Source organism: Cynocephalus volans, chromosome 1, assembly GCF_027409185.1.
Source record: "Cynocephalus volans isolate mCynVol1 chromosome 1, mCynVol1.pri, whole genome shotgun sequence".
NCBI lineage: Eukaryota > Metazoa > Chordata > Mammalia > Dermoptera > Cynocephalidae > Cynocephalus > Cynocephalus volans.
Window position 1 is genome coordinate 238,083,541 of NC_084460.1, and position 24,154 is coordinate 238,107,694.

Here is a 24,154-nt window from a genome sequence, read left to right on the forward strand (position 1 = left end):
CCATTTTGAGTTAATTTTTATATATGCTGTGAGTTAGTGGACCAACTTCATTCTTATGAGTGTTTCTTGAAGTTTTGCTAGAACTTGCCTAATCAAGCACCTGGGCCTCATGCATCTTTTCTTTTTTGCAGGTAACTTAAAACTACTGATTCACTTTCTTTAAAGATTATAGGCCTGCTTAGGTTTTTTATTTCTTCTTGAGAGTGGGATTGCTAAGTTATATTTTTCTAAGAAAGCTTCTATTTTGTCTTAAATAAATACTTAATGATTAACAAATCTTATCGGCCTTTTTATTACTATTATTTATTTGTGCTTGCTGTTTCTTATTCTTGATATGACTAGTCAAGAGGACACCCAGTTATACTGTGTTTTCTAAGAACCATCCTTTGATTTTGTTGCTTCTTTTCTCCCCCCTTGTTTTCCATTTTATTCTTTTTCCCTTTATTTTTCATTATTCTTTCAACTTAATTTGGACTTATTTTTGTTCTTTCTCTTAGATGCTTAGTTTTTGATTTAAAAAAAAACACATGCATTTAATTTAAAGCTATGAATTTCCTTTCCAGTACTGATTTAGTTGTATCCTACATTTTTTTCTGTATTGTTTAGGTTCTAAATTTTAACACTTTCTATTATGATTTTTAATGACCTCTGAATTTCTAAGAACGTAGTGTTTTAAAATGTCTACATGTCTGGAGTTTGAGGTTATCTTTTTAAGTTTGCTTCTAGTTTTATTTGCTGTGCGGTAGTGATTGTGCTTTGTATATCAGTTCTTTTGTATTTGTTGAGATTTGCTTTGCATCTTGTATTAATAGCCAGTGTTAATAGATGTTGTAAGTGCACTTAAAATTACAAGTACTCTCTAATTGTTGGATGTTCTTTATATTTTGTCTCACATTTGTTAGTTGTGTTGTTAAAAATCTTAAACATCCTTACCAATTTGTTTTTCTTTGGCTTTCAGTTTGATAGAAGTGTGTTAATATCCTCTACTATGGTTATGGATCTGTCTCTGTGATTCTCTCAAATTTTGCTTTTGTGTTTTGAGTCTGCTATTATTTGTATGCAAGTCCATAATTACTATCTTCTTGGGAAGCCTTTTGTTCTTCTACTGCAGGAGACAAAGACAAACTTCTTATTTCGCCTTGTGAGTTATCCATTCATTGGGAGTAAGGCCTTTCAAGGGTCTCAGCTATAGGTGGGATCTCAGTTCCATCTCTGAGGCTTGTTTGAGCCCAATGCCTTGTGATGTGCCTGCTCAAGTACTTTAAAACCATTGGCACAATGTTACTGCTTGTGAAGTCCTTTTTTTCCTAGTACATGGGGAACTTCACTTTCTATTTTGTGAGCTCAAATATGCATTTAAAAGATTATATTTTATATTTCATCCAGCTTTTCCAGCCATTGGTGGTGGGAGAATTTTCAGGATATCTATTTTGCTCAATTGTTAGGACTGGAAATTTTTTTTGCTGAATAATTTGTGTTCTTTCTGTTCATTTCTTTTTGTTAGCATTTTAAAATTTATATTTCCTTCGTGTTTTCAACTAACCCCTCTCCACTTATTTTTATACAATAGGAAAGGAAATAGTAATGTTTATTGTGTAGAGAATAAATATCTGTTTGGCATTTTTAAGCAATTTGATTAAGTCACAGCTTAACTTGGAATTTGTCAAAAATGTGGCAGAAATTAATGTCTACAAATCACTATTTAAATCACAGTTCAACTTGGAATTTGTTATCTAATTTTAGTTTTATTCTTACAGTTTAAAACAGAGTGGAAAATTCCCTGGAAATCCCTGGCCACCCTATAAGAAAAGGACATCACTCCATCCTAGCTATAAAGGGCTCATGAGACTTTTGCACTGTAAAACTTTACACATTGTGCTGTTCACTCTGCTTTACAAGGTACAGTAGTAATTTGAATAGAAGACTTAAGGTAGAATTTATTTTCATAATTTTCAAATAAAAGTGCTAAAGGATAGTATGTACATAAAAGTACCTCTTATAAAGCAAAATATGTTAATACATTTAAGATGTATGAGGATATATTATAATCATATATATGTGAATTCCAAGTTGAGAATAATGGAATAGCTATACCATTCTTTGTGAGAAACTATCTTATTCAGCTTCAGAAAGGAGTATTTACTTATAGCTTCTGTAGAACACGAAGTTCTGTAGTTGTGGAACTATACGAGATATGGAATAAACTATAGGGACCAAACAATAACCAGAACCCACTAAAATGACAAAACTAAAATGGCAGCTGTCTGGGCCAGTGACCCTTAGGTTAGGGTGGGTTTTTTTTTTTTTTTGCTTTTTTTCCTCAGATCAGGAATGTGAGATGGAGGGATTTGAGTAGGGTTTTTATGAGGCAGCATCAAAAATTTGTTTTTGATAAATGTCTTAGAAACTCAAAAGATGAAGCGTTTACCTTCTTGTTACCTAGAATTTGTTTTATACTTGGGTCTTATCACACAGAACTGATTTAATTATTTGGCTGACATGAATTGTATAATCAAAAATTGTATATAACATAATATTGTGGAGTGCTGTGTGTGTGTGTGTGTGTGTGTGTGTGTGTGTGTGTGTGTATAACAGGGATTTTTATGATCTAATCTGGATAAGAGATGAAAGATAAAAAGCTATACTTATGTTATGTAGATAAAATAACTTAAAACATCTCTAAAATAACTATAGACATGTTAAGTATTATGCAGTTAGATACAAAGAAAACCTATTGTGCCTCTTCCTAATTAGAATTTGGAAAATTAAAAATTAAAAGGAATTCAAAGAAAAGTAAGCATATTTGTTATAAATTTCCAGTTACTACGTACAAATGTTTTTACATTGTTTAAGAAATTATACATTAAATTTAGTTAAGTAGACATTTTAGTTTTTCTCTTAATGTTTGCTGTATAATGAAATATTTTAGATTTCTGTACCCCTCTTTCTTTCATCTTTACTCATGACCAATTATTCATTTTACTTGTAAAAGTTATTCCTACTAAGATTTTAGACAAATGCCGCAAAAACCACCTTGAATGGTTTATTTTCATTAATTTAAAGAGCATTATTCATAAAATGATTTAAAATGCTCTTTCTCTAAAAAATATAAAATGTCTTTTCTTATGAAAAAGATATTTGTATTTATTTTACAGATAATGGACATTTTTTGAATGTTTACTTAGTGCCAGATTTTGTTTCAAATGAATTATGTACATTTGTAGACATTACTTTAATTCTAGCAAAAATCCTTATGAGTGAAAGTTCTGTTATTCTCATTTGTCAGATATGAAAATTGAGTTTTGGAGGTTAAATAACTAGTTTCCACAGTGAAGCTGAGTACTGTTATAAGTAATAATAATTATTAAGTAAGTCACGAAAAATTGAGAAAGCCTTATTGTAAATGATTTATGTTCAAGTTATATTTTTCAACTTTTTCATTTGCTTAAAGTACAGATGATATTTTATCAAAAATAAAAAGGCAATGTTGTTACAAGACTATTCTGGACAAATTTTTGAAAACCTCAACTTTATAATAGCTTTCCTGGCATTAATGATAAGAAAAAACCTCTCTAGCTGTCATTGTATTCATTGGCAAGCCAACTTTCTAAAAATCAGTTTTTGTTAAATCACCTTTATCCTCTGCCATGGTTAATGTTAAAGAACATGTTAAAAAAAAACTCCCCAGAAAAATTATTTTTAGTTTTTAGTTTTTTTGCAGTACTAATAAAGGGATTTCTCCTTTTTAGCTTTTAAGTTGTTCATTTAGAGCTGCAATGCCACAGAATTTCAAGTCAAAATTTGTTTGTATTTAGCTAGTAATATTTTATTTATCAAGAGGAGGCAGTGTAGTAGTTATAGGCCTGGGAGTCTTGAGATCTGTGTTCCAGTGTTGCTTACTAGCTGGGTGTGTGGCTGAGCCCTGGTTTCTGCTCTGTGACCTAGTGAATTAGAAAGGATGACCTCTGTTGTCTCCCAGCCTTCAATCCCCTTCTACCGCTGTTCTGCTCCTGCTCCTCACACCATGGACACCACCTGCCTACTATTTGTTGAATATTAATTGCTAGATACCATACTAAGCAAATGACAAATATTAACTCAGAATAATTCTAGACTATTATTCCAGTTTTAGAGACGAGACAATTAAGGCCAGATTCTGTTGCTCAAGGTCAAGTAGGTATAGATGCAATTTGTCTTAAGAAAATTAGGTTTTTAAAAGGTTTGAAGGCATACACTCTTCACCACTGTGCCACATAAAAGATGAATGGAAAAGCCCTTTCATTAGTCAAAATAAACATTAGAAAGTCAGTGAATTGAAAGTCTTTATTCTTTAGTCACGATAGATTAGGTCTTAGTGACTTAAGTCTTCCTGTCTCAGTCCCTTCAGCCATTTGGGCAGTTTGTAAGAGGGTCAGCTTAGCTTGTTTTCTTTTTTTGGTCTCTGCTATATCACCCACAACTGACACTGCCATTCCCTGCAGAACCTTTTCCTCTCATTCCTTCCATCATTTTGCCAGGTGGCTTTTTTATAATGAGGACAAGATGATAGGTGCCAGGCCATTTTTTCTTGAGGTATTTTAGGTATCTCCTGGTTAGTGGTCTCTTATATCACATTGAATGAGTGATTGGTGTAGGATGCCCTGAAATCCTGTGTAAGATGTGTAAGGCTTCCATTGTGTAATCTATGTATGGGTCAGAGTTATTAAATTTTCCTCTGGCAAGCCTCTCACTTGCAGCCCTTTTTCTTTTCTCATCCATATAAGCCACACACTGACATATATATTTATATAGCTGCACAAAATACTCAGAGGCTCAGAACTTTAATTTTAGAGACAGATTTTAAGAACATTATTGTTCCATAAACATTTATTGGGCTACTGATTATATGCCTAGTGCTGTCTATGCTAAGCACATTTCCATGAATTATCCTATTTAAAAAACTTCCTTATTTGATGTCCTTGTCATCAGGAGAAGAGTGCCTTCAAATTAGGATGTAAAATTTTCTTGTTAAATTATTTTCCTAGAAACTGGTATATTTATATTAATGGCTTTAGTGGACTATTTAATGTATTAAACTTTAGGAAATCTTTGAACTGGTATTTCTAAATATTGCTTAAAGTAAGTACGATGTGATCTTCAGAGGAAACCTGGTTTTGTGGTTTTAGTTTTGTCTTTTCATCAAGATATAGCTTTACTTACATATCTGATTTTTATGTCTGATTATGTTATTTTTTACCTATAATAAAATGTTTTTAGATCTTTAAGTGAAATGTATTTGTGGAAAAAAGTAATTATGAGACATTTTCTTCCTTCTTTAAAGATTTTGATGGATCATCAAAATCTGTCAGAACATGTACTCTGCATGGTTTTATATCTGATTGAATTAGGACTTGAAAATTCTGCTGAAGAGGAATCAGATGAAGAGGTACGTAGTTTCTTATATTCTAAAGTGTTTAGATAGAGGGCAGCCCCTATCTGGCTCTAGCCAGTTGTTGCCAGGCTAGGCATGTCATAACTAGCAAAGTTAGGACATATCTTAATGAAGTGTATTTATAGATTCATCATACGCATATTAGACCTTCTTAACTTCTAGAAAAGGCCCTTTTTGATCTTCAAATGTATACATTCTTTTAGAGCTTTCGTTGATACATTGAAATTTGTAGTTTATATCAGAAAAATTAATCTAAGAAAAGTGGTTAATGTATTTTTTGTGCTATGCTAAGAACACTGATTACTGATAAACAATGATTGAGTTAGGACTTTAGAAATTTGAATCAATTTGATTAGGGATTATTTCTGATCAACAAATTTTTCTGTAAAGATTTTAAGGTAATGGAATAAATATTGTTATATGGAAGAATGTTTAATTACTTAAGAGTACAAGTTGTTAATGTGTTTCAGGACTTTAGAAGTGTTATTTTCATAAAAACAATTGTTACTACAAATTAATTTTACAAATGTGTAAGATTCTTCTCATTTCTGCCCTCCAGAAAGACGCAGAATACAACAAAGCATAATAATAGTTTAAAAAAAAAAAAAGGTAAAAAAAGCAACAACTAGGAAGTACTTGTAGTCTAAGTTGAATCAATGTATTTTCTGTCAAAGATATTAAAAGGCCATTAAGGTTCCTCTAACAAGTGATTCTTTTGGTTGATTTTTCAGACATTCTTCCACAATTGGTCCAAAATAGCATTATTTGTCTGTATTATGAATTATTACTAATGGGTGGTGATAAATATTCTGTAATGTTAAGTATTTCCAGATAGAAAAATGTATTTTTCAGGAGGCATTTGGCTGGTTCCATTGGACATAAATCCATATTAATACTGAGAATTTTTTTCCTGTATTTTGTGTTTGAATTTGGTTTTATTAAATTTATCCACTTTATAATTTATGGGTGAGACTACAAGGAATTCAGGAATATGACAGGCAGTAGATGATTATTTGAGCTTGTTACATCACTATCGTACCTTAGACCTGACGTGATAAAGTTCGGTATTCATTATTTTTATGTTTTAGGCATCAGTGAGTGGACCAGAACATTGTCATGACAGTTGGTTTCCTGGCAGTAATTTAGTATCGAACATGCGACACTTTATAAACTATGTTAGGGTGAGAGTTCCAGAGACTGCTCCTGAAGTGAAGAGAGACTCACCCGCAAGTACTAGCTCTGATAGCTTGGGTTCTTTACAAGTAAGTGTAAAAGTAAGAAAGAAAAAAAGGAAAAGCAATGTTGGGATATATTGCATAGATCATTTTATGATAGCCAATAGGAAAAAATGTGGTTGTAGATAACTTTAAATTGTTTTTTATTTCCTCTGATATATCTAAGCATCTTCTGCCTCACCAATCTTTTTCCTTTAATCTACCAGAGTTCACGACGACCTAAAGTTCTTCAAAGAGAGGTAGATGTGTATGGTAGTTGCATTAACTAGCAACATGGGTTTAACTGGAAATGGGGGAAAAACACTTTTAAGTATTTGTGTGTGTATGTCTGTTTAATTAATATAGATAAATTTTAAAAAATGTTTCTTTAATTTATGTGTGTTTTCTTGATTAAGTGATTTAGGCTTAATATTAAAATTAATATTATTGAGCTTGAAAATAGTACTGGATATTTAATAATGGGTTTTTCTTGTTAGTGTTAGAAGTATTTTGGACCAATTATAGGTGGCATATTTGGGTTTATTTACATGTTAGCTTTGTAGCTATATTACTAACATCTTAAAAATGATTTGAATGTTTCCTAAATTAAAATAAAATTAATTGCTGGCAGCATGCCCACTTACAAATCATTTTTTTTTTTTTTTTGCTTCTATAGCAATTAATAAACTTTGATAAAATAAGCCCTTTAGAGTTTTAAATTCTGTATATTCTGTATTTGGACTCATTTTGATAATCAGCTCATTGCATGTAGCTTAATTAATTTTAAAATCGCAGATATGAAAAATCTTGAAATGACATGCCAAATAACTAAACTTAGGTAGTTTTAGTCCCTACAACCTAGATTTTTGTGAATAGAAAGCATTGAGTCATACATTCTCATAGTAGAGTCTATTCGTAGGAGCTTTCTTTGTCTTTGACAACATGTTTTTGCTCTGAATACCATAAAGAATTTTAATTAAAATATTGGAACTTCTAGAAGATGGAGCTTTTGCCTCTAAAGCTGGTAGAGAGTACTTTAAAAAACAGCTTGGATGTTAATAAATAGTGTATACTATAATTTGACTCAAAAGCTCAACTGATAGTGGAGCATCCTTTCTATGTTTGCTTTAAAAAAATTAATAAAATCCATTAAGCTGACTTGTATCTTAATTAAAAGATGATTTCTAAGAGCCCTAATGCAGTTTGACTGCTTTAGCAAAAAGTACATAGAAGATGAAATATTGAGAAAAATACTTAGTTAAAAAAAATCTATTCAAATAACAAATGACAGTGATATTAAAAAACGTGAAACAGACCAATTTGATTTTCCATCCTTATATTTCAGTTTGATAACATTAAGCATTAATTTTAGAGGTAATTCCCAAACTTTGAAAGTTTCTTAAAGGTAACATTAATTGCCAGTTCAGATTCATTAACTTAAAAAATTAAAAAAAATTAGTTTATGATTTTCTTAACTGGAAACTGTAGCAGTCTTCCAGAATTTAGTGAAGAGTATAGTATTCTTGATGAATATTGAATAGAACAGCTCTTCTTCCTTGAAACTGATGAAGAATTTAGTTTATGATTTCTCTTTAATATGGCTGTAGATTCCACTTAAGCTTCGACTATTTTCTCTGTAAGATAAGCTCGGGAGGTTGAGAAAGAAGTGTTATTGCTGATAATCTCTTCTTCATTGCTATTTCCAGATTGAGTTGGTACTAAGTATAGTTGAGAAGAGAGGTGAAGGGACAGATTTATTTAAAGAGCAAATCTGTTAAATAAATCTTTCAATGAAACTTTGAGCATTCCCTTTGGAAAATGTAGTGCTAATTTGATTTTTAAATTGGTGTTGAATAAATTCTCTTGATTTTTCTTTCTCTCTCTTAATGGTAGAATTATCGTACAGCTCAAATTTTCAGCTTAGTAGCAGAACGTAGAAAAAAATTTCAGGAGATCATCAATCGCAGTAGCAGTGAAGCAAATCAGGTGGTTCGTCCCAAAACTTCAAATAAATGGTCTGCTCCTGGTTCAGCTCCACAGTTAACTACAGCCATTTTGGAAATTAAAGAAAGCATATTGTCATTGCTAATTAAACTTCACCACAAACTCTCAGGAAAACAGAACTCTTACTATCCTCCTTGGCTTGATGATATAGAAATTTTAATCCAACCAGAAATTCCTAAATACAGTCATGGAGATGGTATAATGGCAGTAGAAAGAATTTTACTAAAAGCTGCTTCGCAAAGCAGAATGAACAAACGTATCATTGAAGAGATATGTAGAAAAGTGACCCCTCCAGTACCACCCAAAAAAATCACTGCAGCAGAGAAGAAAACACTGGACAAAGAAGAAAGGTAATTTTTATTTTTAATTTTTTAAACATGTATGGTACAGTTGAAGATTCAATATTTTCTCCTTTTTGTTTACCTGAGACTAATTGCCTGAATATTTAGCAGCAGCAGTCATAGCTGATCAGTTTGTAAGGTAAGTGGAATTGAACATAGTCAGTGCTTGTGCGTGTAGTATTCTGAGTTAGTGGGGGATGAGAAGATGAAAGTTTCCGATCCCAACATTAAATTACTGCCTTAAGTTTGGAAAAGCTGCTACTACTGTAATTGCTATAGAGATCTAATAATTCTCATCCTGTTTTCAAAAACAATTATCAATTCAACTTTAAATGAGAACAGAAAAAATTGTAAATATTTTAAATATTTCTTAATGTAAAAATCCAACTGTTTTAGTACCTTTTGGTCCTTTCTAATCTTTATCAATATATAATTGCTAATTATCCAAAAAGTAGTATTTTAAACACTAATAACTTATGTCTCTAGCTTTTGGACCATTAGGTTGCTTCTAATTTGTTGTTAAATTATAATATTTATAAACCTTTTTTGTTTTTTTTTTTATCTTTTGACTTTTCTTCTTGGGATGTTTTTTATAAGTGAGATTTGTGAGTCAAGAGCTATGAACATGATATGGTTCTTAGCACACCTTGCTTATCAGATGAGTTGTATTACTGTGCATTGTCACCAGCTATTTCCCAACAGCCTCGTCAACATTGCCTTCACTGCTGTCATAAACATGACAAGGGGGGAATCTTGAGAGATTGAAACTCAGCATAATTGTGAAACCCTTAGAAAGGGTTCAGTGTTTATTAAAGAAAAGATATCTTAAAAAGATGATATGGCTTCCCTCTAACCATTCATATACTAAGTGCCAGTTAAATTATATGGCTACCTTCTTAGCCTTATGTCCTGCTGCTATTCCCAATAACACCCTTCTAGTTAAGGTATGTAAGGCTAAAAGACCCAGGACATTAAAAAAAAAAAAAGATTTCAGATGAAATTCAAGATAGTCATTGCTTACTTCTCTGAGGTTATAAATAATATTTATTAATTTAATTTCTCTAATATATAAAGCAAATTTGTCTACTAAAGCAATAATTTGGTAAGGGTACACACTTTCCTTTATGGAGAGTCCAATGGGATCATCTCAATACTATCTTAAATAAGAAACTTGGACTTTTATCATTTGGCTCTCTTCAATATAGTAAAAGTAATTATCATCATATTGTTGTCTGGACTACTGTTGTGAGCAGTATGAATAACACATCATTTAATAGTTTGAAGTGTACTTTAGAGGTACTTTCTGGAGTAATTTTATCTTAGTTACTTTAAAAATTAAATATAGGCAGTTATGGGTTAAATGATCGGTGGAAACTAGCTTAAGATGGATCTCACTCTGTTGATCCATTCTCCATTCATTGGACATCAACCAGGCACTTCTCTAGACATAGAGTATAAGCTATGTCCAGTGCTGGACTCCCTCATCTTGAGGAATCGATGCAACAGTGGAGAGACAGACTAGTAAACAGATAGTTGTTAGTAGTGTTAACATAGTGTAACAGATACTACGTTAGGTGCACAAGATGCTATTGGGAGTAGCAGCAGGACGTAAGGCTAAGAAGGTGGCCATATAATTTAACTGGCACTTAGTGTATGAATGGTTAGAGGAAAGCCATTGAAGGATTTTAAGTAGGGGGATACTGTAATATACAGTATAATCACATGCAGATTGATAAGAGTGGAGGTAAGACTGGAAATAGGGAGACCAGGCTATTGAGGAACCGGGGGATGGGGTGGGGAGGGTGAGGCGTGGGTATGGTGTGGGTCTGAACTAAGACAGTAATAATAAAGAGAGGAGGAGATGTATATGAGATGTATATGAGTTTAGCAGGTGCAAGTTGTTAGACTCGGTAATCAATTTGATATGGAAGATGAGGGAGGAGTCATGAATGGTTACCAGATATCTGACTTAGATGATGTTTCTGTTGACCAAGATAAGGGAGTACAGGAGTGGGCTTAGGCTAGCTCAGCAGTAGAACTGATATGCTGAGTTCTGGACATTACTGGGTTTAAGTTGGACATCCAGGTAAAGACATCTAGTCAAATAGAGGGTTCTTAGAGCAACAGATTTGAACATATGAGTATAGGTAATAGTGAGAGCCTTGTATATGGGAGAGTGTGTACAGTAAGAAAATGAGAAGACTGAATATATAACTCAAGGGGAAAAAAAAGGGAATGACTGAGGAAAGGGTACCTACAAAGGTGACTGAAAAGGTATTGCTTAGTGAAGTAGGAGGAAAACTGTGGTGAGTGGCATTAAAGAAGGCAGAAGAGGAGGACGTTCAGAAAGGAAGAAACTTATCAAGATTGTTAAATAATTCAAGAGTTTAGATAAGATTAGCAGTCTCATTTGATTTGTTAGGAGGTCATCCTTTGGTAACTGTATCAGGAGCAATTTTAGGTACGTATATAGTTGTACTTCATCTCTGATGTAATTAAATTAAATATTTGTCATAGAACATTCATATTAAATGTATACACAAAAGCCTAGTAGATAAGAATTTAGGAGAGTTCCTATTTCCTTCTTATAATGCTTTACAAATAGGAGTTATAAAGAATTAACGTATAATTTAGATGACAGTTCATTGATTTTGAATTAGTAACTACCCAGAATTTAATAAATCTACTGGTAACATTAGAAGGTTGAAAAGGAGGTTAGATTTTTTATTTTTGTTAACTTCTTCTTAATTAGTGGTCTTTCCTTCTGGTTATATAATGATGTCTCTCTTCTTTTGAAAGAAGATAAACATTTAGTGATCAAAGTTTATTTTACTTGGCTAAAAGTATTTTGTAATTGTTACTAATAATAGATGAGATACTGGAGGACATAGTTAGGATGCCATTTTTACAAAGACCATAATACTTTTATAAAAAAATATTCTAAAAAATTTGAAGGCTTTCCTTGTGATCGGTTTTGTTTCCTTTGAGCAGTGATGGTATTGACAAAGACTTAACGAATTCTGTAGCAGACAGCTGGGGATTAAGATGAATCTATTTGAATCTAGCTATGCTTCCACATTGTCTTTAATTTGGATTAAGTTTAATAATAAAGGCAGAACAGTTCATAAACAATGATGATCTATTTCCAAGTACTTCACCTATAGACAAACTTGGTATCACTTTCATAATAGATTAATTCCATAGAAAACAAGATGCAAACAGCAAACCTTAGATGGTTGTAATAATAAGTAACTTTAATGTCTTCACCCCTGGGGTAATAATGGAAAATTTATGAGTTGTGCTGAATCTGCCAGAACTAGTTTATGTCTTTTCTTAATGGTCTTTATTTACATTTATGCCCAATTTTAGAAAAGGAATAACCTAGATTAAGAAAAAAATCTACAACAGTGACATTCCATTCCTTTCTGGTTATTATAGAGAGCTTGTATAGAAATGTATTTTAATACTAGTGCCAAGCAGATACATATGAGGCTTTCTTATGTTTAATATATAGGTTTGTTATTTTAAATATACTCTTATGGACATACTTATTCTAAATGTAAGCGTACATGTTTAAAGGCATTAATTATAAGAAGCATACCAAAACTTATAAATTTACAAAGTAGTGATTTAGGAGACCAAATGTATCCTATCAATGCTGTTGTTGCTCATAGCATTTTTGGAGGTCTCTTTGAATGCTTTGAGCATCTACAGAACATTTTTGTTTATTTCTATTTCTTCCGTTGTGGCAAATTTGTCCTTTGAGGATGGATTTACGTTTTTAAAACTTTTTATTTTGAAACAATCTTAAACTTAGAGATGTTTCAAGGACAGTACAAGGAACTTCCTGAACTATTTCAGATTAAGTTGCTGATATGAGGCTCCTTTACCCTAGAATACTTTAGTGTGTATTTCACAGAAATAAGGGCCTTTTCTTACATAACAGCAATGCAGCTATCAAAATTAGGAAATTAACATTGTATTTGAGTATGATTGAATCCTTATATCTCAAATTTTGATAGTTGTCCTAATAATGTTCCTTATAGCAAAAAGATCCAATCCACAGTCACTCTTTGCATTTAATTGACATGTTTCTTTGGTCTCCTTCAATATGGAATGGTTTCCTCAGTCTTTCCTTTATATATTCATGACCTTGGCACTTTTGAAGATTACAGGGTAGTAGAAACATTGTAGAATGTCCTTCAATTTGGGCTTATCTGGTGTCCATTTGTGTATAGATTCAGATTATATGTCTTTGGCAGGAATATCAATGAATTGTTGCTGTTTTCTTTTTATTGCATCCTATCAGGTGTCACATGATTTCAGTTTGTTTTATTACTATTGATTAATTTTGATCACTTGATTAAGGGGGTGTCTAGTAGACTACTGTCAAGTTACTTTTTTCCCCCTTTGTAATTAATACATAATTTGTGGAGAGATATTTTGAGATGCTGTAATATCCCATTCCTTATCAACTTTCAATATATTTATTGATTTATTTTTGTCAGTATGGACACATAGGTTCTTGTGTTATTTTATGAGTTGTAAGTCTGATAAACTTATTTGTTTTCATGCTCAAATTGTTCTAGATTTGGCCACTAAGAATCTCTTTAAGAAAGTCCCTTTTTGTGTCCTTTTGATCTATCCTCATCATTCTTTAAACATATTCTTATATTCTGGGGCAATAAGATATTCCAGGCTCATTTGTACTTAAGAGTCAGCCGTTTTCCTGAGGAGTCCTGTTTGCTTTTAGTAGAGAATGATATTTAAAAACTACAATCTGTGTGTTTATTCTAATGAGGTACAGGTGTTTTCAGCTCCACTTAGTGGACAGAACTAGGGAAAATTGTGCATGTGTCTTTGTATGTCTGTGTCTGTGTTTGTGTTGGGGTAGGGAGGGAGAGAAAAGGAGAAACTTGTATTTATTTTTATGTCTATCTCTGTGCATTGAAAACTATGAGTTCACCCTGATACTTCCAATTCTAATTTGACACCATGAGAATCATTCTTTTCTCTTTCCATATTTGTAACTCTCTACTCCCATAGTGACCTGACACTCTTAATCCTCAATGTATATATTACTTTTTTTGATCAGTTCCTTTATATGTAACCAATTTCTTGTAATCTGCCCCCACACGAATTCCCTCCTGTGTCAGGCTGTTAGGTTCTGACAGCTGTGCTAGCCCACTGTTGCTGGCCTTCATGTTCAGACAGGAAGAGAGGGGACGGGCGGATTTAATGTTTTGAAATGGCCATATGAGACTATAACTCATAAAATAAAATAGGAACCCATGAGTCCATATTGACAAAAATAAACCAATAAATATATCGAAAGTTGATAAGGAATGGGATATTACAGTATCTCAAAGTTATCTCTTCACAAGTTTGATGAGTAAGGTAAATGATCAATCTGGATAATATTTTGGCTCAAAAACAACATAAAAGAATTGTAGTTATAAAATAATAAAGCAAGTTTTCTTATGTGGATCCTACATTATGTGTAAAGTCAATGTTAGAGAGGGAGTATTAAAAATCTTTTCAACATTATTGGCAAAAAATATATAACTTCTCATGGTAAAGTGGACTATAGTTCTTGACTTTATAGCTGTTCTGAATATCTCCACTCACTTGATTGGAGATGTGTGAATAATCTAAAAATTAGCAGTCTATTTTTCTAAACTCTATATGGTATATCTTGAATCATTTTACATTAATAGAAACATACTTTTAGGTTTCCCGTAGAAATGCTTGCATAGAACCTCAGTTTAACATAATGCTTTGACTTTTATAGTGTATAGATATAGTAAATGGTCACTAAATGAAACTGCTATAGTATATGCTGTTCATTGTTTTTGTGTCTTTTGTGGGCTATGATCAATTCTTCTTTGAGCTTTGTTCAAGTAAAAAGTTTGTCTCTCCTGATGAACTAATGTATAACTTACCTTTTAACCTCCTCCTTTTCCTCCTCCTCCTCTACCTCCCTCTCCCTCCCCCTCTTGTTTAAATTACTAGCCTCTTACTTGAAGTAAAATTTTATGCTTACTAGTGTTGTTATCATCACATAATCTGGGGAAGTCTATCTCTTTTATTAGTTGACTTTTATTTTCTTATTCTTATTTTATGATCCTGTTGTATTGCTGTTTTTTTGTTTTGCTTTGTTTTGTTTTTTGGCAACCAGTCTCAACTTAAAATATTCTTTGGAAGTAGATAAGTGATAAATAATAAATGGAATATAGTGAATTAATCCAAATGAATATTTATGGTTAGATTCGAAATATAGTTTTATTCTTTATGTTGTGTTTGAGACTCTTACACATTCTTTTACTTTATACAAAATAAACCAAACTCATATCTCCTAGTAGAAACTGAGAAACTTACTGGCTTCTGCTTATTCTCTTTCAGGAGAGACCTATTCTTAGCGTAACAGTAAATCTGACTGTTCTTACTTACCTTTTAGATTCTGTTTATATTTAAACATCATAGCTTCTTCTAGCAACCAATTTACTAATAAGTGTGCCTAGAATTAAATTGTTAGTCCCTTGCTAAAAAATACTCTTCTTACTCTCACTACTGTCTGACATATGCTTGGAAAATTGTGTTGTTGGAAATCCAAATTTTACACCTACCTTAATTATTATTTCAAATTTTAAAGTAAATCTTGGCTTTCATTTTTACCTATTAAATCAGTGAGTTTGAACCCTTTCAAAATCAGTAGAATCCTTTTAAGGACAATCAAATCTTAGTGAAATTTAAAATACAGAAAGCTGATTGTTCTCAAATGTGTGCCAGGGGCTTTTCATATATTATATAATCCTGAAAGATGGTAGGTAAGTCTTAAGCACATCTGGTACTTATAACTGTTTCCATTTAACCTAGGCGACAGAAGGCTAGAGAGAGGCAGCAGAAATTGCTTGCAGAGTTTGCTTCACGACAGAAAAGCTTCATGGAAACTGCAATGGATGTTGGTAAGCAAAGATTTATTAGTTTAGAACTCTCAGAATTGCAGCTATTACCTTAGGGATGCTCTGGTCCAATATTCCACCAGTTTTAAACACTGCAGACAGATGATTTCTAGCCTTAATTGAAACAATAGAGTGATGGGAGGTCAGACCTTTGTTATAGACAGTCCATTCTGTTGTTGAGTAGCTGCAATTGTTAGAAAGTTCTTCCTGATGGTAGCAATACAGTATGCTCCCTCTGTTGTCTTCTGTTAAACTACCCCTTAAGATTTGTGAGGTCAATCAGCATGCATTTTCTTCTTTTGATCTTTTCTTGTGAAATTATCCTAAGATTCTTAAAAGTTTTCAAATACTTTTAGTGCTTCCTCTTTCCACCACCCCTTCAATATTTCTTAAATCTAGTGCTCTTCTCACTTCCATTAGGATTAGCATTAGGATCTATACAGTGAGGGGGGTTGCCATGTTCCTGTATGATGGTAGATTGCTATGAGTAACCTTTTACAAACACTGGAGAAACAGTAAATCTCAATATCAATTTTCAGTTAGCCAGGCTACTCCTTTCCCTGTTTCTTGCATTCCAGTCATTTTTTTTTTCCATTTTTCCTTTTACACAAAATTGCTGAGAGAAAATAAGCTAAAGTTATGCATAATTTTGTTAAAATAAATACATATATGTGCATTCAAACACGCATATGCATTCTTATAAGTTTTGCGCACATAAGTACACATAACCAAGGTCCAGAAGAGATGTGGAGAGGGGGTCAATCAGATTTAGCCTAATGTCTTCTAAACCATCAAAACAGTTGAATTTATGTTCAGGATATAACTTTGATGGAAAGAATACTTAAATTCTATATATGGGATTTACTCGGTATCAGTTGACTTTCTCATATGAAAGATGAGACTTCAGTTCATTGACACTACTTTCTCCATCTGTTCTTTCCAAAATTGATAATTATATGTATATTTAATATAATTATAATGTCTACTTACTGATTTATCTATATACTTAGTGTCTTGAAATCCCTTCATATAAAATGAACTAATAAGCACTCCTACCCTTCCTTTTAGTTTTCCTTCCCTCATCTCTACCTTCTGCCTTTTATCAGCTACTTTTATTTTAAAATTGCCAAGGTTGTTGACATTTCGTCTTGCAGTCACAATAATGTCTTTCATTCAAAAATTATCTCTAAAAACAATGAAGAGTATTTGTATTAGTATGACTTTTTGAATGTTGTTGAGTACAGGGCTAAGTAATGTGCTAGGATCCATTTACATTTTTGAGTCCTATGGCCTGACTCCTGGACTACTTTAAGGAGACCATCTTTAGTATGTAGCCTTTTTTCTTATACTCCCTTAATGGCTGAAACCCATGGCACCTTTTATTTGTTTCTGTTTGGTCCAAGACTTTGTGATATTGCCTTTTATTTTCTCTAAAGTTTCCAACCATCTTTATTTTTTATTTTATTTTAAAAAATTCATTGTGGTAAAAACTAATGTGTCTGTGATATCACTGTTGTTCTACCCACTCAGTCATACTGTCTTTTGGATGGAGTTGTTTTCCAATCTGGTCCACTTGCTCTCTAGACATGCTATACAGCTGTTACTTTGGGATTTTCCCCTTGTAGGGTTGATCTAGGGTTTTTCACATCTTATGTCATCTCTCTTTTTGGTCTTGTTTTGTTGGAGTGCAGCCTGAAGTGTATTTCTACTAATACTTGTGTGGAGGCTAAACTGATTCTTCATATGTCTGGAAGGAACTTTAGTCTGCTGTCACACTTGATTGTTTATTTGGATGGATATAGAATTCCAGGTTGATAAACATTGTCTGTCACAACTGAAGGCATTGCGCCTTTGTCTTTTACCATTCATTTGATGAGAAATCTGGTGGTAATCTGGTTCTTATAACTTTGTAGGTTAGCATTTTTTCCCTTTCCTGTGACACTTTTATGATTGTATGATCCAATCTGAAATTTTATTATTTGTATCTATGTGGATCTTTCTCATCTGTCTTAGTACTTAATGAGCCTTCTCAGTCTAAAGATTCATATCTCTGAAGCTGTAAGAAATTTTTTTCCTGTGATTTCTTTGATAACTGTTTCAGTTGTCCTCCAAGATGGCCCTCATTGATCCCTGCTTCCTGGTATTTAGGCCCTGTATATTCTTTTCTCAGATTGCATCTGAATTGGTCTGGGTGACCTATAGAATATGGCAGAGTGATGGTATGCCATTTCTAAGATTAGGTTATAAAAGATATTAAGGCTTCTGTCTTGGTTGCTTTCTTTCTCACTTGGATTACTCATTTTGGGGGAGACCAGCTGCGATGTCATGAGCAGCCCTGTGGACAGGCCCATGTGGATGAGGAACTTAGGCCTATTGCCAACAGTCATGCGAGTGAGCTTGGATGTGAAACCAGCTGTCCCAGTTAAGCTATCAGATGACTGCAGCTGGCTGATAGCATAAGAATTTCCCTATATTATTATTGAAAGCTTCTTGTAACTATTAAAATCTATACTTCATTGGGTAGGCAGTATAGTATATGAGCATGGACTCTGGAGCCTGACTGCCTGGATTCGTATCTTAGGCACACGAGTGCCTGGAATAATTTACTTAAACGCACTCTGCCTCAGTTTCCACATAGTTAAAAAGGGATTTTTAAACTACCTCATAGGGTTGTGGGGAGGATTGAATGTATTAGTACATTTAAAACATTTAGAACAGAGTGCTTAGCATGTAATAAATGTTATATATAATCATTGGCTATTACTGTTATTATTTATATTCTATAATTTACTTAATTCTTTCCTCATAATTGGACTTTACATTTTTTTTCTAATTTTAATTATTATAAACATTGTATACACAAAACTTTTCTTGTATTTTTGATTTGGGTATAAAAGTGTGAATTTCAGGGGACAATGATGATGATGGTGATGATACATATTTTTGTATGTATGTTAACTGTGTTCCCAGCACTATGCTAAACACATCTGTATGTTGGCTTATATGTCCTGACACACCCATAGTATAGGTGGTATTGTTTCAGATTAAGATGTGTGGATTTAGAGAGATTAAGTAATCTGTGGTTTCACAGTAATAAGTAATAGAGCCTAGGCTGTAATCAAAAAGTTTTGCCTGCTCTTTAATTCTTCATATTTGAAGGAAGTTGAGAGTATGACCTCTCTCACCTGCTCAACCAAGTTGGTAGCCTTTGAATAGGAAGGGACAGATATGAGAACACTGGTAAAGAAAGAATTAATAGACTTGATAATTGGTTGGTGATTGATTCAAGCATAAGAGAGAAGGGATATTCAGCATGTTTGGAAAAGTTTTATTTATTAAAAAAAAAAACAACAAAAAAACAGTGAAAAGAGCGCTGCTTTTCCAACACAGCAAAATCCTTGACGTGACTCCATTAGTCTAGCCTGATTATAGGGTCCGCCCCACCCAAATCTATGAATTGAAAAGGGTGGTGAGGGAGTGACTCTCCTAAACAAAAGCTGAGGCCTGCTGTTAGCAGAAGGGATGATAGATACTAGGTAATAGAAATAGCATCTGTCCATAGTACCCATCCTTTAAGATTTCATTTGGAAAATGGGGCAGTCCAAGCAAGAGTTGGCATAGAAAAGGATTTGGTTGACTTTTATTGTTAGTTGTGGAGGGAGCTATTTATTTTGTTATTAATACAGTTTAATTTGTGGTTTATTTATTTTTAACAGTATAAGCAAATATGCATATGCTTGTTTTGCATGCTACCATTTACATAATAATGGGGGCTGGGTACATAAATATATTTATATATATTATGCTGGGATGTAAGATAATGATATCCCCAGTGTGCATAGTATGGTAACATACTATGCACAGATTGTCTACCTTGTTTTTTTTCTTCAACATTATGTCCTGGAGATCCCACCATGGAGTGTGTAGGGGCATTCTCCATTCCTTTTTCTACCTGTACAGTATTCCGTTTTGTGGATATTCCATAGTTTATTCAAATGGTCTTCTATTAATGTACATTTGGATTGTTTCTAGTCTTTTGCTATACAGATAGTACTGCAGCAAATATCCTTGTGCATGTGTATTTTTGTACTTTGATAATGTATCTGTAGGATAGATTTCTGGACGTGGGATTGCTAAATCAAAAGTAAATGCATATGCAATTTTTTAAGATGTTGTCAGATTCTCTCCATAGGGGTTTCACTATTTTGCATTCCTTCCAGCAGGGTGTCAGAATATCAGTTCTCAACATTCTTGTCATTAGAATATGTTGTCAAAATTTGTGTTTTTGCTAATCTGGTAGTTGAAAAGAATGGGTATCTTTAGTCTAATTTTAATTGGCATTTCTCTTATTATGAGAGAGGATGATCTTTGCACCTTTAAATGTTTCTTGTTCCCTGACACATTTTTATTTTTCTATTTTTTATTTTTTCCCACAGAATTATATTTTATTTTTTTAAAGGATATGCACATTTGTTTGTTCAAATAACAAATACATAAACTGAATAACAGATAAATAACAAAATGCTCTATAGAAAGTAGGGCTTCAATTTTTTACAAAAGCTGGGGATGTAAAACATTAAAATTTATATATTTCATTTTATAATTGCTACAATTATTTGAAACAGCTCTCTAAAGTCTTCCAAAAGCGTGCAAATGTCAATTTCAACAGAGGAAGATGAATAAACTTTTCAAAGGCAAATTAATTTCTAAGTATATCAACAAGTCCACTTAAAAAGAAATCAAGAATAGAAATGAAATATCTAAGTTTAGCAACATAAATTGCATTAAAAAATCAATAAAACAGAATTTAAACACATAGGCACTTCAAAAAGTTCATAGAAAAATATAGTTGAAAGATAATGGAAATCTTTCCATGACCTTTTGTTTTGTTTTGTTTAAATTTTTCCTTTTTTTTTTTTAAAGACTACAATAATAGAAAATATGTTCTCTGACAACAATAACAGAAGGAAATAAAGAAAACCCAGAAGTGTATGGAGATTAAACAACCCTCTCCTAAATAAACAATGTGTAAAAAGAAAACACAGGGAAATCAGAGATTACTTTGAGATAAAGATCAAAGCACAACATATCAAAATTTATAGGATGCAGGGTTCATGCAGTGCTTAGAGGAAAATTTATGCTTGTAAACATCTATATTAAAAATAAGAAAAATCTCAAATCTGTAATATAAACTTTTACCAAGAAAATAGAAAAAGTAGAGCAAACTAAACCAAAAGCAAATATATGTAGGAAATGACAAAGATTACAACAGAAATATATGAAATAGGGAATTAAAAAACAATAGAGAAAATCAACAAAACCAAAAGTGATTCTTTGAACAGATCAACAAAATTTGCAAAACTTTGTCTAGATTGACCAAGAAAAAAGAGAGAAGACCGTAATTACTAAAATCAGAAATAAAGCATGGGCATTATTACATTGTCACTATGGCTTTTGGTAGTGGTAAGATTTAGTTTCTCTTTCTAGTTTGCATTTTTGTTCTACTAGTGGGTTTTGTTCTTTCTTGTGTATTTGTGGGAGTGATTATTGCTTTTCACATTCCAGAGGCCGGACTTCCTTGAAGATTTCTTGTAGGGCTGGTTGTGTGGAGGTGAACTCCCAGTTTTTGTCTGTCTGGAAAATACACTATTTTCCCCTCATTTCTGAAGGATAGCCTTGGCTGGTAGTTTTTTCCTTTTAGTATTTTGAATGTATCATCCCATTTTCTTCTAGCTGTAGAGTTTCTGCTGAGAAGTTTGCTGTTAGTCTGATAGGGGCTCTCTTATAGGTGACTTGACTCTTTCCTTTTGCTTCTTTAAAGATTCTCTGTTTGTCTTTGAGCTTTGCCAGTTTGACTATAATGTATATTGGAGAGGATCTTTTTGGGTTGAGTCTATTTGGGGATCTTCGAGCCTCCTGGATCTGAAGGTCCACGTCTCTCCCTATACCTGGGAAGTTTTCTGTTACTGTTTCATTGAATGGGTTTTCTATGGCTTTTCCTTCCTCTTCCCCTTCTGGAACACCCATGAATCAGATGTTTGTGTGCTTAACGTTGTCTGCTAGCTGTCTTAGATTTTCTTCATTTTTCAAAATTATTTTTTCCTTTTTTTGTCTTCGTGGGTTATTTTGAAAAGACTGTCTTCAAGATCAGAAATTCTTTTGTCTGCTTCATCTAGGTTGTTACTTAAGCTATCAGTTGTATTTTTCATTTCATCGAGTGTATCTTTCAGTTCCATGAGTTCTTTTTAAGGTATTAATCTCTTTGTAAATTTCCTTCTTTATGTCTTGTATTTTTTTTTCTTGTTTCATTATGTTGTCTGAGTCTTCTCATATCTCAGTGAGTTTCCTTGAGATTGTTGCTTGGTCTTTGAGAATTACTGTATTCTTTTGATGGTGTCATTTTTCTTGGGTTTTTGTGTTTCTAGTATCTCCACATTGATGTCTGGTTATCTGATAGAGCAGTTGCTTCTTGTATTACTCTGGAGTGTGTTTTGAGGAGAGAGATGTCCTCTTCTTTTTCCAGTCTCTGTTGGTAACTCTCTTTGTGTTAGTGCAGTTGAGTGTCTGGCAGGCTGTGTCTACTGCTGTGGCATTGAGCCCTAACTGTGGTGGTGGCTGTGGTGGACCACCCATGCAGAAATGTTTTGGTATGCTCTCTTGCCTGCTTTTGGGTGGAGGGTACTACCCTTGGCTCCTTGCCTTGGGCCCCAGGCATGCTTTCTTGCCTGATTTCAAGCAGAGAGGGCTGTTGCCCTTGGTTCTTTGCCTGGGTCCCTGGGCGTGCTCTCTTGCCTGCTTCTGGGTGTGTGTGTGTGTGGGGGGGGCGGCTCCCTGACACATCTTTCTGCTGCTTTGGGACAGTTTTGGGTATGATTCTATAATAATATAGGCTCTTTTTTATGTTCTTACACTTCCTTGTACTTTGCCTTCATTTAGGTAAGATCAATCCTACTTGTGGCATTGGAATGTATATAGTACATACTCCTTTGTATGTATGCTTTTGCATCTATGCCATAAAAACATTTAATAAAATATTTTAATATAGTTTTGAATTTGCTGTGTTAACTTGTGAAATTATTGTTCTGTTCAATAAATAGGAACAACTTGAATCCCTTTTCATTGAAATTAGAAAGCAGATCTCGTGGATAGAATTGATTGCTCTGAATATAAATTTGTTCAGTTATGAGTGATGGTGCTGGTAGACCTGTTATTTTAAGCCAGTTGTCTGCATTGTGGTATAGTCCATAAAACAGAGCCCATAAATAAAAGTTATGATTTGGTTATTTGTTCCATATATATGACATGCACTTGTACTAAGCCAAAACAGAAAGAAAACCACAACATAATAAATCCTTCACACAGGTGAAACAAGTTCATAGAAAGCTATATGAAGGCAAATCTAATCTCACTGTTCTGGAATAAACCAATGTAAACAGACTTTCTTGCTTCGTATGAACTCACAAAAATAATATGAGTGGATTTTGTTTGTATTTGTTTTTCCATAAATAAAACAACACTGTACAAATGCTGTTTGCTTCCTTTTAAAAAAAACTTTACTGTGTATCATGAACATTCCTGAAAATAAGAATATCTATATTTCTTCTATATTCCCCCAGATTTCATTACGTGCACATGTGGATGTGCATGCTTGCCATGTAACACACATGGGATTAATATAAATGGTTTTAATTTGTTTTTTTTCCTTTATCCATAACCAGTGATTACAGCCTGGTTTGTATATTGTTGTGCTTTTATCTAAATTCATATACTCATATACAGACATATTACAATTATGTATTCATAGAAGGTTCTCTTTCCCTCTCTCACTTCCTTTCTTTTTGGGAGGGTAGGGTAGGGAGAGGGGAGTCATTGTTTGCTTTGCCAAATGAGATCACTTTTCTCTGCTCTCTACTTCAGTAATACCTCCAAGACTTCTCTAGTAGTTCTGATTCAGTGGTTCTCAACTTTGGCTGCACATTAGAATCATTGTAGCCCCTTTAAAGTAATATCTATGGTTAGGCTCTACTGTGGACTTATTAAGAATCTCTGGAAGTGGGTCTCAAGCATAGGAATCTTTTGAATGTTCCCAGCTGATTCTAATGTGCAGCTGAGGTTGAGAATCACTGCTCTAATTCAGTGTTTCTTTTCCTCCTTTTTCTTTATTTGGGGGGAAGGAGAAAAAGCTTGTTATAGTCCATCATG

General features: G+C 33.1%; 1 protein-coding gene across 3 annotated transcripts in view; it reads left to right on the forward strand.

Moving 5' to 3' along the window:
- Nucleotides 1-24,154, forward strand: part of UBR3 (ubiquitin protein ligase E3 component n-recognin 3) — a 233,502-nt gene that overhangs the window by 101,492 nt on the left and 107,856 nt on the right. For all 3 annotated transcript variants that reach the window (XM_063088738.1, XM_063088752.1, XM_063088745.1), the window contains exons 20-25: nucleotides 1,758-1,899; nucleotides 5,321-5,425; nucleotides 6,520-6,693; nucleotides 6,873-6,905; nucleotides 8,539-8,999; nucleotides 15,867-15,955. In XM_063088738.1, coding sequence (XP_062944808.1) covers nucleotides 1,758-1,899; nucleotides 5,321-5,425; nucleotides 6,520-6,693; nucleotides 6,873-6,905; nucleotides 8,539-8,999; nucleotides 15,867-15,955 — 1,004 coding nt within the window. The remainder of the gene's footprint in view (nucleotides 1-1,757; nucleotides 1,900-5,320; nucleotides 5,426-6,519; nucleotides 6,694-6,872; nucleotides 6,906-8,538; nucleotides 9,000-15,866; nucleotides 15,956-24,154) is intronic.